Genomic DNA, 18,039 nt, shown 5'->3' on the forward strand with positions numbered 1-18,039 from the left:
ATATCTGAATTATCTGAAATGCTGTGGACTGACTGAGCAGCGGAGAAGAGTGGGCAGGGCGTGGATGTGCCGACAACTGCTGAAGCTGAGTGACGTCGGGGACCTGGCCGTTCATTCGCTTTTCTTTCTGTTTCTGTGTGTACTTGAAAATTTCCCTAAAATGAAGTTAAAAGTGTTAACCCAAAACATAACCCTACCGACATGTGATCAATATGAATATTTTTTGGTCCCAGATCTTTCAGATCTAGTGGGTGGTGACAGGGACATTGGAAACGGTTTTCAGTCACTGGAGAAGAAAGTAATTTAAGGCCACCCTCCTAAAGGAAGAAATCCCAAGATCAGAAATGTGGCCTTCTCCTTTAAGAACGGTGTCAAGAAAGAAAGTGGCTAAAGGCTCACAGGATAGGACCAGGACCCTGGGGTCTGCGTCCTGCTGTGGCCACTTACTAGGTGTGATCCTGAAGCAACTGAGAGAAACTCTAATGCCTCCCTGAAACATGACGAGTAACAGTAACGGCGACCTCTCAGGGGCTGTGGTGTGTGGCGGGGCACAAGCTCACCAGGCCCAAGGCCCTGGGTTCAATTCCAGCACCTTCCACCAAAAAAACAGAGACCACTGAATTCACGCACACAAAGACCTTAGCACGGTGCTGGGCACAAAGAAGGCACCGGGAGGCACCGCAGTCATTACTGAAGCACCCGCCATCAGATGTAGACAGCACGATGCCCCGAAGCAGATGCGCTGTGAGCTCCTTGACCTGGGACTCACTGTCTGACAGCCACCAGTACCGAGTGGATGGGGATCCCTGAGACGCGAGAGACTCTGTGGACCTTCCTTTCACACAAACTGGAAGCTCCAGATGCTTGTGAGACGCTGTGGAGGCTCGCTACATAGGTCAGGTTTACAGTGATAACTAAGAACTAATGGCAGAAAATGCCTTCAGCCTATGTAAGTGCAAAGGATACTTAGTATTTTATTCATTCTGTTGTGGTATTGGGGTTTGAACCTGGGCAAGTGTCTGCCACTGAGCTGCATCGCCAGCCTGCAAAGGATACTTACCATGCCCTTTAAAAGTCTGCCCTGGCTTGTTCTGGTGACAGGGAAATATGCACGCTCTTCTCTTCCTCCAGTCGTACAATTTTCTAGTAAATGTGATTCCTGAAAGTGTTTCTTCCTAAGCTAAAGCACAAGGCAATTTTTTTCCTTATTAAGTTAACTAAATGCAAGTGCCCACTCACGATGGGGTTAGCTGGGCTGCAAAGCGAGTCAGGGAGCCGAGCCGGGGAGTGAGCCAGAGATGGGCCGGAGAGGACGGGGCTAGGTCAAGGCCCAGCAGTCGACGGGGGAAGGGAGGGAGAAAGTGAGATGTCCAGGAATCCTAGTGGACAAGCCATGGAGGCTGATGGGGCTGGGGGTGGGGACAGGGAGAGAGGTGTCCAGGACGAGGCTCCCAGAGAATGGAAGGACCACCCTGAGACGGGCTGAGAGGAGGACAGGCTGGAGCTCAGGACATGGTATGCGTCATGGGCCCAAGGACCTCCAGGTTGCAGGGAGGTAGGGTCCACAAGGCCTCCAGATCCCCCAGGTCTGGGGCTCAAAGGAGGTCAGGGCTAAGGACAGGAGGGGTGACATCAGCACAGAGACAGGAAACAGACCATAGAGGGTAAAATGGCACAAAGGGCCGAGAGAACAGAGAAGTTGGTGAAAACAAAGAACTTTCAAAGAAGCACAGCACGGAAACGTCAGGGGACAGCAGACTCACAGAGCTGGCGGATGAGCTTTCGAAGGCGGGCAGGGCCAACATGGCCAATTTTTTGCCAAGCTGAGCACTCAGGAGGGCCCACGGAGCCAGGCTTCCCTGCGTCTGACGGAAGTCACAAAGAACGCAGGGTGGGGGGATGGAGCCTCGGTGCTGGACTGGAGCAGGGTGGAGTCTGACCCCCAGGGCAGCGAGCACTCCCCAGGCCGAGACCGAGTTCCTGACACCATTCTCCAAAAAAGGAACCAGAGGTCTTCTGGACAAAGAGCTGATTCTAGGGCTGGGACAGGGAAAGTCCAGTATGAGCCCGGGACATCTTGTAGTGCCAGAATAAGGTGCTCAAGGAGGAAAAAAAGGGGCAAAGAACATAGAAGCCAGCCTGAAAGGCCTCTGATGACCAAAGTTAGAACAACTTGAACAACAACAACAAAAAACAAATAAACAACAACAACAAAAATAAAAACAATTACGACAGTATTGAGTTCTATCCAAGGAATAAAATAAATATCTGTGAGTCCCTACTGATACAACTGCATAAATAAAAGAGAAGGGATAGATCTTCCATGTAGGAGTCTCAATAATTAATGTAAAAGGAAGAGGAAAGTAGGAAATTATCATTAAAATACTATAATAATGGCTACTGGCAAGATCCACTGATAAATGCCGAAAGTAGTGGGTGAAGTTTAAGGAGGAACAGGACATTTGCACAGCTTCAAGGTACCTCTCCCACATCTACCAGTCCTATTGCTAAGGTCTGGATAGGTTCCATGTTCCTCTCCAAGGTTCATGTGCCGGGAGCCTGGTCCTCCGCGTGGTGATGCAAGAGGCAGGAAGGCTGGAGAGGGGAGTCCAGTGGGAGACGGCTAGGTCACTGGGGCGTCTCCCTCAAAGGGATCCATGTAGTTCCTGTGGGAACTTGGTTAGTTCCCATGTGACTGGATTGTTATAGAAAACCAAGACTGGCCCCTCCCCACTCTCCAGCCTCCTGTCTCACCAGGTGCTCTCCCTCATACAGGCTCCTGCCATGATGTCATCTACCATGAGGACCTTGTCAGAGGCTGAACAATGGGGCCACCCAATCTTGGACTTTCGGTCTCCAAAACTTGAGCTAAACAAACCTGTTTTCTTCATACATTATCCAGAGAAAAACAGACTAATATGCCATAGTAGTTTCAACCCATGAAGACAAATTCTTTAGGTATTTTTCTCTCTGGGAAGGAGGCTTAAAACTCCATCCTTTGAGTGAGGCCTTTAGTGACTTGCTTCTAACCAACAGAGGAAGCAAAAAGGAAAATAATAACACTACAAATGAAAACCCGCAGACCCCACCTTAATGAAGGCATCAAGGTTAACATCACCTTGGTGAGGATTCTTCCCAAAGCCTATAAATCCAATCTAACATGAGAAAAATATCACACAAACCCACTCTACAAAATACCTGACCAGTACTCCTCAAAACTGTCAAGGTCATGAAAAACAAGGGACGTCTGAGAAACTGTCACAGACTGGAGGAGACCCAGGAGACACGATGAACAAAAACAACATGGCATCCTGGATGGGATCCTGGAACAGAAGAAGAACATTAGTGGGAGAGTGGAGAGGTGTGGACAAGGTCTGGAGCGTGACAGGACACTAACCAAAGTCAACCTCTTAGCTCTGACAAATGTGCCACGATTATGTGAGCGGAGACATTTGGGGAAGCTGTGTGTAGGTACACAGGTAATCTCTGCATTGTTTTTGCAGTTTTCGTACAAATTTTAAGTTATTAAACAAAAAAAGTTTGAAAAGTTTTAAGTCTACTAACTTGGCCACGAGTAGTGATGGGCAGAGTTCCAAACTACCCTCTGAGTCTTTGCAGATCCCCTCTCCTGTGCACCCTATTCCAGAAGTCCTTCCTGACACCTCACACTGAGTCAGATGCGTGCCCATCCTGGCCATGACCATCAGCTGGGGGGGTCATGTGTCCCACTGGACTGTGCTCTGTGAGGGCTGAGGCTGGCTCAGTCATCACTGCGTCTTGCTCAAGTTAGGAGTAACATGTGTCTCCCTGACTACACTGCATACCTCTCAAACAGGCAGAAGCTGTGCCTGGATTCTTCCGGCCTGACTTTTAACCCTTCTCAGCCCAGAGTCTGCCAGAACCCACCTTTCTAGTATCCCCTCCATTTACCCAATCCAGACACACACAAGGCAACATAAACAGTCCATCCTGCCCACCTACCAAAACAGGGTCAAATCACACCCCTCTGCCCCACAGAGCCATGTGTCCCCCAAAACAACCACTGTCAGAAATATTATAACAGTATTTGGGTGGCCTGCACAGCTCAGAGCCCTCTAAGGCAGACAGCACCGCAGGACTCCTCCAACCATGGTAGGTTGAGCCAGGTCGGACACCTCGACCCCCAGCAATCCAGTTCCCATCTGGGGAATTTGGAGTAGGAACAGAAGAGCTGAGGGAACCGAGGGGAGCTGAGGAGGAAGGCTGCACAGAGCTGGGGCAAAAGCACCCCCAGGGCCAGCCCAGTCGCCTGCAAACGGAGGAGTGGCGCAAAGTGAAGCAGAGACCACAGGCACCGGGGGCAGAGGGCCTGTGTGAATCCACTGTGGTCCTGTGGCCCTCGTTCATGTCTTTCTATTATTATTCCCACCCAATCCACTGGGGGCCAACACTCAAAAGGTGCCCAGACTCCGTTGATGACTGATGGTGCCTGAGTCTGTCCACGTCATTGTCACCTCTCACTGAGAAGCTGCAGTCACCTCCCCCTGGGTCTCCCAGCTCTCAGACCTCATTTCCATCTGCACTCCCTCCCTCAGTGACCCTGGTCTGGGCGTTCATGCCACCAATGTGCCACATTCCCAAATTTACAAACCAGCCCTGACCCCACCCCCAAAGGCTAGTCTCCCCATCCCCTTGGACGCTGAGTCCACCCCACCTTCCCCATTCAGTTCCCAGCACCCCCTCCTTCCCGACTCCCCCTCCTAACCCTACCCACACCCCATAGCTTGATGTTCCCTACAATTATGTAAAAAATCTGACCACCGCTCTTGGTACCGCCCTTGCCAAGATCCAGCCCCTCTGGACTGGACCATCGCAGTGGCCTCCCCAGGGGAGTCTGATGCCCGCAGGACTGGACTCCAGGGCTCACAGAAATCCTTTTAGAACTTAAGATCGTATCATTTTAGCTGGAAGGGCTCTGATTGCTCCCCATGCCACTCAGCGTCAAAGTCAAGTCCTCACCGTGGCCCACCGGGGCCCGCTGACCTTCTCCCACCTTGCTCATCTGCTCCTTCTGCTTCTCCAACAACAAGCATGCCTCGGGGCCTCTGACCTGGGAAGTCCTTTCTCCCAAAATATGTACATAGATGGCATCCTCCTTTTGGGTCAGGTCCTGCATCACATTATAGTCGAAGACACCTCCACCTACAGCCACCCTGTCCCCCCGCAGCTTTAAGCTCTTAGCACCAGTATTCCTTGTCACCCTCTTGCCAACAAGAGTTAGGCTCGGAAAAGTCAGGCTCACTACGTGACCCCAACGTGCAGAAGAGCCCAGGAAGTGCCTAAGAGCTGATGGGTGAACAAGCCAGTGAGCAAACCCTGGGGGGTCAGGCAGGGCAGGTGGACTCCCAGCAGCAGGAAGCCCAGTTCAAGTGGCTTAAATGATAAGGACCTAGTGCGTCCCTAAGGAGAAAGACCAGGAGCAACCTCGCTCCAGGTGATCTGGCGCTCCGAGGATATCACCAAGTACCACTGCCTTTCTGTCTCTTTACCAGTCCTTCAAAAAACAAACAAGCCAGTCTAAAACCATACTGCTAAAGGTGAGCTGACAACGCTTACATTCATCTAACTGAATACCACTTTTATTTTGGGGAGAGGGGTCCTGAGGATTTAACCCAGGGGCATTTTACTACTGAGCCACATCCCCAGTCCTTTCTTAATTTTGACATTTTGAGGCAGGGTCTTGTTAAGTTGCTTAAAGCCTTACTCAGTTGCTGAGTCTGGCCTCGAATTTGAGATCCTCTTGTCTTAGCCTCCTGAGTCCCTGGGGTGACAGGCGTGTGCCACCATGCCTGGCTTTAATACCATCCATTTAACAACTGTGAAAGCTGCAGTGCTGATGAACATGATGCTGAGGTTAGCTATCGCTCATGCAGGGCCTACTGTGGGAGGGGTACCAGGCAGTTCGTTAACTCTTTTACGCCTTCACTTCCTCGTCTATAGAATGGGAATAGTAGGTGACTATTAAGGATTAAGTCATAATGGTAAGATCTTGAAAAATATTAGCTTGTTTCAGTTAGTGACTGCCATGTAACAAATCATCCTAAAACACAGTCATAATATAGCAACCATTTATTTGCTCATAATTCTGCAATTTAGGCAAGGATCAGAGGGTGAGGGGACTCAGGATGGTTTGTCTCTAACCCAGATGGGGTCAGCTGGCAGTAGTTGGATATCCAAGACAGCATCCCTCACATCAGCTAAAACAGCCAGAACTGCTGAGTTCGGGTCAGTTCTGCTCAGGAGGCTGCTGAGTCTCTTTAAAGAGGTCAGGGTTCCAAGAGTAAAAGCAGAGGTCACTAGGCCTTTTAAGGCCCAGGTCCCACATTTGGTAAGTGCCACTTTTCATGGCACTCTAGTGGTTAAAAAATCACAGGCCTACCTAGCCCAGATTCAAGGGGAAGGAAGGAGACTCTGCTACTTCATAGGAGAAACAGTGAAGGACATAGGTGGTTGCCTTTCAGTGCACCATTTTAATCTCACAATAACAGCCTTGTCATTGGTTTTTCTACTTCAGTGCTTACATTTTTTCTACATCTTCCCAACTCACATGCAGGGAGGACCTAAACTCCTTAAAGGATGGAGACTGCCCAAGTCTCTAGGTTCCATCACACTCTTTTCTGTCAATGGAGTTAACACAGCTCCTGCACAGCCTCAGACGTCTCCTAGGATCCAGACCGGATTTCCTGTCAAGTGCTCATATTGCACGCTCTGCCTTTCTTTGTAATTTCACATTTGTGTGATTACCATTCCAACCCCTATCCCTGAGACTGAGTTCTTTGGGGAGAGAAACTGTTTTGTCCTCTACTGTGTTCCCAATACTGAGCACAAGGCAGAGGCAAGATGAAATGTCTGTGGAACGTCTTGAGTCCTCAGAAAAGTTTAAGGTGGCCCCTTTGAGTTGTGCAGGGATAGCCCCCAGGATACTTTGATCCAGATCTGTGCTCTCAAAATAGCTCAATCTGATAAACGGTGAGCCTTACTGTGTGCCAAGCCACTCCTCTAGAGGTTGGAGATAAAGCATGAAATAAATAAAAGCCCTGCCCTCATGAAGTTGATGGTATTGGGAGGGGCATGTCAGTAAAGAAGATAAATTGTACAGTATGTTTAATAGTGATATGATTGACATGAGGAAAAAATGGATATTAGTGGTATAAATTTTCAAAGGATGGTCATGGAAGATCTCAAGGTAAAGGTATTATCTGAGAAAAGAAGTAAAGGAAGTGAAGGGATGACTATGGGTAATCTGGGAGATGAGTCTTCCAGGTAAAGGGAACAGCAAGTGCAAAGGCCCTGAGGCCAGTGTAGCTGGAGCAGAGTGAGTGATGATAGTCCACCATGTCACAGAGATGATGAAGGCATCTTGCAGGCCATGCCGAGGACTCTGGGCTTTAACATGAGTGAGATGGAGTCATGGAAGTGTTCTGAGCAAGGGAGGGATAGGACCAATGTGGACGTTCAGAGTCCATTTGGCTACATGTGAGGAACAGACTCAATGGCTCCCAGAAAGACCATCAAGGTGGCTACCACAGTTCAGTTTGACCAAGATGACTCTAGAAATGCCTTCAGAAAAACAAGGAGATATGAGGTAGGCAATTAGTCAAGAGCTCAGGGGAGTGGTTCTGGGCTGGTTAAGAGAAATGTGAGATACACACGTCTGTTCCTATCTCAAATACTTCATAGACCTACCTGATCTAGCCCCTTCTGACATCTTCAGGCTCATCCGGCACCTTGGTAGGTCCAGAATCCCCACTCCTCCCCCAACCCCCATGCACACCCTGACCCACTTCCTAGCTTTGTGATCTTGGGCAAGTTACTAAACTACCTCTGCTCTCTGTATCCTTATTTGCAAAAGGGAGGTAACAATAGCACCTGTCTCCTACTACCGTTCATTCAAAATATTTTTACTGAGTGAGCTGAGTAGAGCTCAGTGATAAAGCATTCGATCCCCAGCACTGGAGAGAGGGAAAAAAGTTAAAGAAATTTTTACTGGGAATCTAGAGTGTGTGTGTGGGGGGGCACTGCCTCATGTGCCGGAGATATCCCCTCCCCGTCCCTCCTACCCCTTCCACAAGCCTGTCAACTCAACCTTCTGGATTTCTCTCCTACTTGTCCCCATCCTTCCTTCCCTACCATACCCCCTGCTCTGATCCATCCATGACCTTTCCTGCCGAGGAACCTGCTACAGAGACTGCCAAACCCCGGTCTTTTTACCAAACTATTCCCACATCGCAACAAAACTGGACAAGGCTCCTTTCCTTCTGTAGTGGCTCTTCCTTGTTCTCAGGACAAAAGCCAGCTCCCTAGATTGCCAAGAAAATGTCTCACGACTTACATTTATACAGAACTTTCAAAACGATCTCCACCACATAAATAACAATCAACTTCTTTCCATGACTACCTTTGAACATGCCATTCCAGCGTACTGCCCCGCGACACATCCTGCTGTCTTCAGGTCTTAGCTCAGCTCCTATTCTCCCCGGAAAGCCTCCCTACCGCTGCCTCCTCCGGGCTCTCACCACGTTCCAGATTGACTCCATTATTGAACAGGTACAGGTCCGGAACGACGTCCTTGCCTGTCTTCCATGACAGGAGCTCCCCTCAAGTCGGTGATGTCCCTCGTGACAAGGCCGCTTCAAGCCTCAGCTCCTATCTCAGCTCCAGAAACGCGAGCACAGAACCTGCACGCCGTGACTAGAGACCCACCTTCCGCACGCTCGACAGCTGCACACCTGCGCAAACCATGACCAAGGAGCCCCAATACACCTCTACTGTCTCCACCATCCGGGACCCCCGGCTGCTGATTGGCTACCTCAAGCCCCGCCTCCAAACGCGAGCGAAGAGAATTCTGGTCCTTGTAGTTTCCCAAAGGAAAGGGAGATAAAGAAAATGCCTCCTAGAACTTCATTTCCCAGGAAGCGCCACGCCCCAGTGGTGGAACATACCCTTTGTGAACCAGGAAGTTCCTGATTGGCCGGTTGGGAGACAGACATTTCCAAGTTGCCATGGAAACAAGACCACTTACCTGGAACCCCGGGAATATCTTTTTGCCTGAGAATCTCAAAATGCTTTGTTCCGCAATGATTCCAAAGAGGGAAACCAGACTTGGATGGGGTGAAGTCTGTACCCACTGCCTGCCTACTTCTCAGGTGGCACTAAAAGGACCTGCCAAGCGCACCTGGCATGTACCAATGGAGACACTTTTTTTACTCTGTGGGAACCCTGGTTTATGAGAGTCTAACATGGTGTTTTCCAGAGACAGAAGAGGGCCTTTACCTTTCAGGGTTTTAGTTTACCCCAGAAAAGGCAAATGTGGGCTAGGATCCTACCCAGATGTCTAGGAATCTATAGCCCCAGACCTTCTGCAGCCCCACAGCCCACTTTTCTCCAGAAGGGATGTATCCACACACAAAGCTCTTCAGGCACCCACTCCCAAAACTCCCTTCCCCACCATGCTTCTAAGGGCTGGATGAGGGGAACCAAGGCCCTGCAAACGCTCAGGCAGGCATGTGAGAAAGCTCTTTACTGGGGGGTACAGCAAGGAGGAGCAAGGCCATCTCCCCCTACCTGCCCCCACCCCCTCCTAGGGCCCTGGGACGAGGGGGGTCTCCCCTCCACCGGACCACCACTGTCTTTGGTACAATAAATAGAAAACAAGGGGGGATAGGGGGTCAAGGGTCCAGTCCTCAGTGGGGAGAGTGTGGCCAACCCCCTCTCCTTGACCCCCTGCCCCAGGCCCCAATCAGTGCAGGCCTCACCCACCCCAGCTGGGTAGCAGCAATTCCAGTCAAGGGGAGAGATGAGGATGGGAGCCCAGGGCCCCCAGATGGGGTGGGGGGTATGGCTTCAGGAGGGGCCCCAGGGAGAGGGCAGGGTCATGAGCTGGCTGCTGTACTCTGGGGTACACCACGAAGGCCTAGGCGAGGCCCCAGAGTGGCAGGGTCATCTGGGGGTGGGAGAGGTGGACGACCTCCTGTCATCCGAGTCCGGAGGGCTGAGGCAGCCGGGTGCTGGGGGGCAGGCGCTGGGTGAGGTGGGGAGCAGTCTGGAGGGCCGCCCACCAGGCTCACATCCATCAGCTCCGGGGGTGGTGGTGAAGTTGGTGACGGGGGACGGCCAAGGCATCGGGGTTGAGGGGGTAACTGGGCCCCTGTCCCCGGCAATGACGAGGCAGAGGTAGGGGCTTGATGTGTCTTGTGGGGCACATCACCCCCTGCCCAAGGGCGCAGCGGCTGGGAGGGTGGGACCTAAGAAAGCAAAGCAGGGGTTGGTAAGAGACCAAGGTCCTGAGGCCTAGGCATTCCATCACCGCCTCCTAGACCCTCAAAGCCCCCATACCTGGGGGCTGTTCATCTCACAGTCAGTGATGGGGGGCCCAGGGCCCCCACAGTATCTGTTGCTGTAGCGGTAGGTCCGGTTGTCACTGGAGGAGCCACTGGAACCTCCTGGAAGTACCGGGGAGGAGAGGCCACAGGTCTATTTGATGGTCTAGGCCCGGATTTATACACATTGGCCAGAGCCCATCTGAAGGATCCAGCCCAATCTTGAGATTTGGGGTCAGAGTTTTGTTTTGGGTGTTAAGAGTCAACAGAATTTTGGGGGTGTGAGCTCAGGTCCAGTCTCAGAAGTCACATCAGGGTCGTGTGGGGCTTGCCTGCTCCACCCCATTTTGGATTCAAAATTGGGCAGTTTCCAAGCTCTCATGTGGAGGCCCACTGACTAGGTCACACAAGCCAGGGCAAACCACAGCTGACCCCACCCCACTGTACCGTTCTGGGCACTGGGCACCCACCAGAGCTGGAGATGGAGCTGGCGGTGCTAGAGGAGGGGCACGTGTCGAGGGGTGCGGGCGAGGTGGAGGCACTGCTGCCTGCCGGGCCCGTGTTGGTGGCCTCGTCGGCCGTACGGCGGAAGAAACCATGCTGCAGAGCCCCCAGTGGGCTGATGCGGGCGGCGGGCTCATACTCCAGCATGCGCAGCACCAGGTCCTGGAAGCGGAGGTAGTCGGCGGGGCTGTGGCCCGGCTCCCCCGCCCGCCGGCCCCCGGGCCCGCCCGTCTGCACGCCCAGCACCTCCTGCAGCCGCCGTGTCCCGGGGCCCTGGTAATCCTGGCAGGGAGGGGGTGGGAGGGGGGGCAAGAGAGTGGCCGTCAGTGGGCAGGAGGGGCAGGGAGACACACACGGGGAAACAGAGGCACAAGAGAGAAAGTGGAAAGAGAGAAGCTAGAGTTGCGGGGTAGGAGGGAGAGACGGGGTGGGCAGGGGAGGAAGGAAAGGGTAAACAGGCGGAGAAGAAGAAAGGGGAAGACACAGGGAGGGAGAACAGGGAGAGGGAGCCCCAAGTGTGAGAGAGTGAGGGGCCAGCGGGGTGGGAGGAGTGGCGCGGGGCAGGAGCCGCACCTTCCTGAGTTCCTTTGTCCTTCGTAGGGTCCAGCCACCCCCAGGCAGCCGCTCAAAGTATTTGCGAGCCTTGGGTGCCTGCTCCAGCATGGGGGCCGGCGGGATGCCCAGCACCTCCACAATGCGGCTCATCTGGTCCACCTGTGGGCGGGCGGTGGTCAGGGGTACCAGGCCAGCCAGGCTCCACCCTTCCACCACCTCCAGTACAGCCCTTCCTGGGGGCGGGGGCGCACCTCATTGGAGCCGCTGAAGAGGGGTTCTCCCGTGTGCATCTCCACAAGGATGCAGCCCAGGGACCACATGTCAATGGCCAGGTCGTAGGGCGTGCCCAGGAGTACCTCTGGTGAGCGGTAGAATCGGCTCTGGATATACTGGTAGATCTGGGGAAGGGAGATAGTCAGGAGTTCCAGCCTCCCTTATTGATGCCACTGGCACCCCTAAAGCTAAGAGGACCCAACTGAGGACAAGCCCCCCAGATTCCCAAATTGGGAATGGAGGCTCAGCAACCACTTTCCAGAAACCACTGCCATCTTGTTTATCAGAATTCAGTCTCTGCTCGCCTGATTTAACCCTATCTCCACCCTGACTCCTTGCCCCCTCTTGGTGACCAGTCAGAGGCTGGCAGTCTCCAAAGCCCCCTACTTTTTATTCTTTATTGTTCTAGGGCACTGAGCAACATCCCCAGCCCTTTTTATTTTGTGACAGGGTCTCTCTGAGTTGTTTAGGGCTTTGCTAAGTTGCTGAGGCTGGCCTTGAATTTGTAATCCTCCTGCCTCAGTCTCTCATTGGCTGGGCAAGAAGGGGTGTGACATGGCCTCCGGCTCTTATGTAACCTTATTGCCTGTTCACATAAAGCTGCAAAACTGAAGGCCCCTTCCATCCCCAGCTTGAAGAGCACAGAGCAAACAACTTAGCAAAGCAACACCCCAGGCTCCAAAACGACCAACTTCACCGATTGCATCTGGCTATTTGAGAAATTACCCTTCCCCTTCCTAGTAAATAGTGTACCCGGTGGGCCTCTCCTCTACTTCCATTACGCAGGGGCCCTCGAGGGCAGCACCAGCCATATCCCCAACTCCAGTGCAACCCCTCAATGCGAATCTGTCGGTAGGCCTGGGCTAGCCCCGCCCCGCCCACCCTGCTAGCCCCGCCCCCAGGCGGGTCTGAGCCGCACCCGCTGGCCAAGCTGGCAGGAGCTGCCGAAGTCCACAATCTTGATAGCACTGCGCTTGGGATTGCAGAGTAGGATGTTCTCTGGCTTAAGGTCGCAGTGAATGATGCTGAGCTCCGGCGTAGCCAGAAAGAGCAGCGCCGTGCAGAGCTGCTGCGCTAGCTTCCGGGTCAGGTTCAGTGAGACGCCGCGGAAGTGTGTGTTGCGCAGGAGGTCGTACAGGTTGTAGGACAGCAGCTCGAACACCAGGCACAGGTGGTTGCGGAACATGAAATGCCGCTTCAGGTGGACTATGGGGAAGGTGAAAGAAACAGTAACAGAGAAGACAGGTTCAGAGAGGGCCAATGGTAAACCAGGGTCACACAGCAATAAGCACCTCAGCTTCCTAAGCACTGGCTAAATTGTTGTGTGCCCATGGGGACCACCCACCAGTCGATTCACATAGGAAGTTCTCTTTAAGTCTCTGTCAAACCTGATTAAAGACAAAAAAAAGGTCTTCGACACAATTCTACACTTCCTCATTTGATTTTATAGCACTGTTTTCATCATAGTTTTATTTATTTTTGTGGCAAAAAAACACTAGTTTTCCATTTGTAGTAAGGATGTAAATTTTCCTTTCAGGAGAAACACAGTGAATCCACTTGCTAATTCTAAGAGGAATCAGTGTAAGGAAGGAAGAAGACTAGCATAGATGTTGAGAGTCAAGGTCATCAAAATACAGCTCTGCTGAATACAAACTGTCACCTCACGCAAGTGACAACATGGAATGCCTGGATTCCTTATCTCCAACATGTGGGCAACAGCGCCCTGTCCCTCAGGGGCTGTGGTGAGGTCATTTATGTAAAATGTAAAGTGCTTATCACAAAGCCTGGCCCTTCATGAGCGCTTGATAAACTCTGACCATGGTTATCAAGCGAACAGGCAAAAATTACTAAAGCCACAGAGACTCAGTGAGGTTGAGAGGCACAGACCAGGCGCTGCCTGAAGGTGAAGCCCTTCCTGTACAGGGGGTAGGCAGCCCCTCCCTATCCCCAGGAGCACCCCCTGCCAGGTTCCCCCAGCCCAGCCAGTCCCGGCCTCACCTATGTAGTACTTCATCTCAGTGTCATGCTGGTTCATCAGCTCCAACAGCCGGAGCTCAATCTGGGCCTGGTTCAGGAAGGCCTTTTTGTTCTTGATGATCTTGATGGCCACCAGCTCCTGAGTCTGATGATCATAGGCTTTCACCACCTGTTGGGCAGAGCACGTGACCAAGTGAGGCGGGGGTGGAACAGAGCCAGGCACTGCTCTTCTCCCTGCAGCCAGGAGACCCAGCAATCACAGTACTACTACTACTACTACTACCAACTCACCATCAGCTGGGCACTGATATGAACTACCTTGTGTGGAGTCTTGTTATTTGTATTCTTACAGAAAAGTAAACCGGGGCACAGGGAAACATAGTGACTGGACAGCAGTCAGGACTGGAAGCACTGGATGTGTGGATCAATGTTAGTGGGTGCCTGTGCCCCCCAACCCCGGGACAGGGTGGAGGGTATCCTGCACCTGGCCAAAGGAGCCTTTGCCAATGAGAGAGTCAATCTCGTAGCGTTCCAGCCAGCGCTCGCCACTGCGCACAATATAGTCATGGTTGTCGTCATCATAACCATGGTTCAAGACCTTCTTCTCCTTCTTGGTGCTCGAGTCCTGGGGTGGTGCCTGCTGGGCCCGCCGCTTCTTCTTGGCATAGTACACCTGCCCAGCCAGTCAGAAAAATGGGGACTGTGAGCCTGAACCAGCCATGACCCCTCAGCAGCCAACCCGGGAACCCCGACCCCCTGCCCACCTCATTGATATGCTTGTAGGTCTTGATGAGGTCCACAGAGAGCTTGCGCAGTGGGGCTGAGGTCGCGTCCCGGAAGGCCAGGGGCAGCCTCCGAGGCAGTAGCCGCACATCAGGCAATACCTATGGGGCAGAGTGAGAAGACAGTGAGGACACGCCTTCACCTCAGACCTCATGGGAGAGAATTAAATGGGTTGCTGGCTCATCAGCGGCACACACGTCTGTAACTGGATATTGTCTAGCTCCCCCACTAGAATATAAACTCCCCAAGGGTGTAGACACGGATCCTGTCCTTGCTCAATTTCCAGTGCCTTGAGCAGGGACTGGCACGTGATGGATGCTGGCTAGAGATCTGTCCTGTGGATGAAGGAGTGAATGGTTTACCCTGACCTTTCACCCAGACCTGGGGCAGCTCTCACTCTTTTTGAACTCAGTGGGAGAGCCTGTACAGTACACCTGGGCTCCTCTAACATTCCACCTGAGATCACCTATTGGAGGAATCCTACCTCTAAGGTCCTCCGAACTCCATTTGCCCTCATCCCCTGTGGCCTTCCCAACTCCCCCCCACCCCCCAGCATCTCTACCCACTTCCTTCACTGCAAGTTTCTTGGACTGGGACCCTGGCCCCCAGAACTCCCGCTCCACCCTGCTTCCAGCTCTATGTTTCGGAGCCTTGTCTACCACCTCTGTGGACAGCTGCGCACCACTCAGGCCCAAGACCCTTCGGCTCAACCCTTTTCCCCATTTGACACCTCCAGGTCTTTCACTTTGAACTTTCTTTACTCAGTGAGCACATTTTGTCGGCTGTGTGCCTGGCACTGTTCTTAGCATTTTGCTTGTGTTTTGTTAACTTGTTTGACCCTAGCAACGACCCAGTGAGAGGATGACCCTGTGAGGGAGGCACTGTCATTGGCTCAATTTCCTAAACAGAAAGCTGAAGTATGGGGAACCTAATCAGCCCAGATGTCAGGATTTGAACTCAAGCTCCAAAAACTGACTGCCTGAAACTATTCTACTTCCATGGGTCTCACAATGTCCCCTGGAGACTGTCCTGCACAACTACTCCATCATTTGACCCTCAGACCTTTCTACTCCCAGTTTCCCTCTACCGCCAGGCAGGTGAGGAGCCAGCTGAATGCCTACCTGTGTGTGCTCCTGGGGCCCCGGAAAGCCAGAGAAGGGACCATGGCCTGGTGGGACGGCCATGGTGGGCTCAGAGGGCCGCAGGGGTGCGAGGCCTGGAGCGGGAGCCCGGCCGGGGGGCGCCTTCTCGCATCCTGCACCTCGGCTGCCACCGCCGCTGAGACCTGAGAGCAGGTGGAGGTGAAAAAACAACATGGAACAAGGGGATATGTGGGACAGTGCCAGGCAGGGAAGAGGTGGGAATGAGAGAGAAGGCAGGGTGGGAGGGAGGAGAAAAAGGTGCACAGAGCAACAGGTAGCAATAGAGAGAAGACAGAGTACATAAATGGGAGGGGGTGGCACGGCAGAGTCCCAGAGCAAATGATAATCAAATAAGCAAATGAGGCAGCACAAAGAAAAGAACACATACAAGGGGATGATTGGGAGCCAGACAGTGTGGGAGGAGGTGGATATGGACAGTGACAGGAAAGGAGGACAGAAAGACACCAGTAATTGGGGGAGGAGAAGACAAAAACCAGGGGTGCTCTGGGGAGAACTCATTCCTTCCTCCCTTTTCTAATCCTGGCTCTCCCTGGACCCCTTACACAAGACCTCACCCTCAAATAGTCTTCCCTGGACATCAGGATCTGCTCCAGTCCCACAGCAAGGACCCTCCACTTCAAGTAGACCCTTCCCGGTACATTCCCCCAATCCAGAGAACTCTAGGATCCCCCAAACCACAGCAGAGTCCTCTGTAGGTCCCTAAAACCATATCAGGATCCTTAGGGACTGCCAGGACACACCGAGGTTATCTGAGAACCCTTATGTGACAGAATCCTCAACCACCAGGGTACACCTTTCCCGGGGCACCCTTTCCATATCATGACAAGACCTCTTCCCTATATTAGGTTCTCCGAGACCTGGAACCATCCCTCCAGGAGGTCTCCCTATGCCATATTTTAGTTTTCCTGTGCCACCCACAGATCTTCCCCATATTACTTTAAGACCCCCTCCCAGGCAAGGCCAGCTCCTCCACCTCATGGGCTTATGGGGGAGGCACCTTTTCCAGTAGTTTGGAGCTACTGTCCTTTTCTCCCCTATACTGGATCTTTGCCCCCATCCTATTACCCAATATGCCTACCAGAAGTCTTTCTCCAGTCACCCCTCTATCCCAGGTCATTCTACAACAGTGTCTATTCCTAGAAGGCCCCCATAGCCAAATCCCCAAATATCACATAGGATTCTCTCCTTCCAGTGTCTGCCACAACAAAATCCTCTTCCTACAGAACTCTCTCCATGTCAAATCCCTTCTATCCCGTGCCTTGCCACTCCAGGACCCCTTCCTCTCTTGGAGCTTTCCCCACAAACAACCTCTTCCCAGGGGCCCTCCCACATTAGGACCAACTCTCCCAGCCCCCACCCCCTACCCGGGTCAGGGCTGGCGCGGGGCCCACGGGGGGCTGGGGCGCGCTGAGGCCCCCAGTGGGGTGGGCGAGCGGCCAGCATGGCGGTGGTGGTGGCAGCGGTGAGAAGGTGGCAGCCAGTCCCCGGCCCGGCTGGCCCTGCAAGCCCCGCGGCGGCGAGGGCAAGCGGGACAGGCTGCCCCGTGGGTGACAACAGCAGCCGCCGCCGCCGCGGGCGGGGAGAGGAGGGGACGAGGGTCAGCCCGGGGCACGCGGGGGAAGGGGAGAGCAGGTGGAGGGGGGAGGGGAGGGTTAACCCTCGCCCCACCGGCCCCGCCCCGCCCCGCGGCCACCTGCCCCCCGGGGACCCTGGTGTCCCGCCCTCCACCCAGGAGGCCCGCCCCGGCCCGCTGAGACCCGGCGGGCGGGGCCAGAGTTTGGCAATCCGCACCTCCCATGGCAACAACCGTGCCATTGGCCGTCGCTGCCAAGAGCTTAGCCAATCACAGACCAGGGCAGCTGTTGCTAGGCGACGACGAAGCGGCCGGCGGTGCCGAGCCCAAACAAAGGGCGGGAGTGGGGCCCGGCAGCCCCCTCCCAGCCTCCCTCTCAAGAAGGCTCCCTCGGGCTCGGCCCCTTCCAGGAATCCGACTATGAATAGCTAGGCACAGCTCGCACCTGCCCGATGCCCCCCTCCTCTTCTCCCTCGGCCTCGTGCTAACTCTCGCGGCGACGCAGGCAGGGCGGATCCCGTCCTGCCCTCCTTCCCGCAAGTGCGTGCCGCCCCGCCCGTTGCCGCATCGTTACCTGAGGGCGCGGGTAAGGGGACTCAAACTGCTCGGGGAGCCCGAGCTCAGACCTGCCCACTGGCTGAGGGTATCCGGCGGACGCGGCGAGCCAGGGCCCCGATTACCCAGTAATGCAACCAGCAAAATGGCGACCACAACAAACCGCCCCCCCCACCCCGCCTCAGGCTCCGCCCACTCTCCACTCCCCTCACGTGACCGAGGGTAACACTCTACGCCTGCGCTCTGCGGTGCTTACTGGCACACATGCGCAGTGAGCTGCCAACAACCGAAATCTGGG

At 53.7% G+C, this 18,039-nt stretch overlaps 1 protein-coding gene across 4 annotated transcripts; it reads right to left on the reverse strand.

Annotated features, from left to right (window-relative positions):
• Positions 1 to 9,544: 9,544 nt before the first annotated feature.
• Positions 9,545 to 17,920, reverse strand: DYRK1B (dual specificity tyrosine phosphorylation regulated kinase 1B). Of its 4 annotated transcripts, XM_079119538.1 has the most exons (12): positions 16,978 to 17,741; positions 15,572 to 15,735; positions 14,432 to 14,551; positions 14,152 to 14,340; positions 13,689 to 13,836; positions 12,610 to 12,896; positions 11,669 to 11,815; positions 11,436 to 11,576; positions 11,109 to 11,144; positions 10,829 to 11,024; positions 10,375 to 10,481; positions 9,545 to 10,283 (listed from the first exon to the last, which is right to left on the reverse strand). In XM_079119538.1, exons 1-12 carry the CDS (start codon positions 17,426 to 17,428, stop codon positions 9,912 to 9,914), a joined length of 2,358 nt encoding a protein of 785 aa, XP_078975664.1. In that variant the 5' UTR covers positions 17,429 to 17,741; the 3' UTR covers positions 9,545 to 9,911. The 4 variants fall into 4 exon arrangements, with proteins under 4 accessions (XP_078975664.1, XP_078975666.1, XP_078975665.1 ...); XM_079119540.1 differs by lacking the exon at positions 16,978 to 17,741 and adding an exon at positions 17,761 to 17,920 and having other exon boundaries at positions 10,829 to 11,144; XM_079119539.1 differs by lacking the exon at positions 11,109 to 11,144 and having other exon boundaries at positions 16,978 to 17,740.
• Between the last annotated feature and the right edge of the window lie 119 nt (positions 17,921 to 18,039).

Source organism: Sciurus vulgaris (genome assembly GCF_902686455.1).
Source record: "Sciurus vulgaris genome assembly, chromosome: 17".
NCBI classification, from domain to species: domain Eukaryota; kingdom Metazoa; phylum Chordata; class Mammalia; order Rodentia; family Sciuridae; genus Sciurus; species Sciurus vulgaris.

Excerpts from the sequence above, each read along its gene's own strand:
- DYRK1B (XM_079119537.1), bottom strand. The coding sequence starts at position 17,428 with ATGGCACGGTTGTTGCCATGGGAGGTGCGGATTGCCAAACTCTGGCCC. Across the intron at positions 11,145-11,435 it reads GGACAAAGGAACTCAGGAAG|GATTACCAGGGCCCCGGGAC; the intron begins GTGCGGCTCCTG and ends CCTCCCTGCCAG. Across the intron at positions 10,284-10,374 it reads GTGAGATGAACAGCCCCCAG|GTCCCACCCTCCCAGCCGCT; the intron begins GTATGGGGGCTT and ends TTGCTTTCTTAG.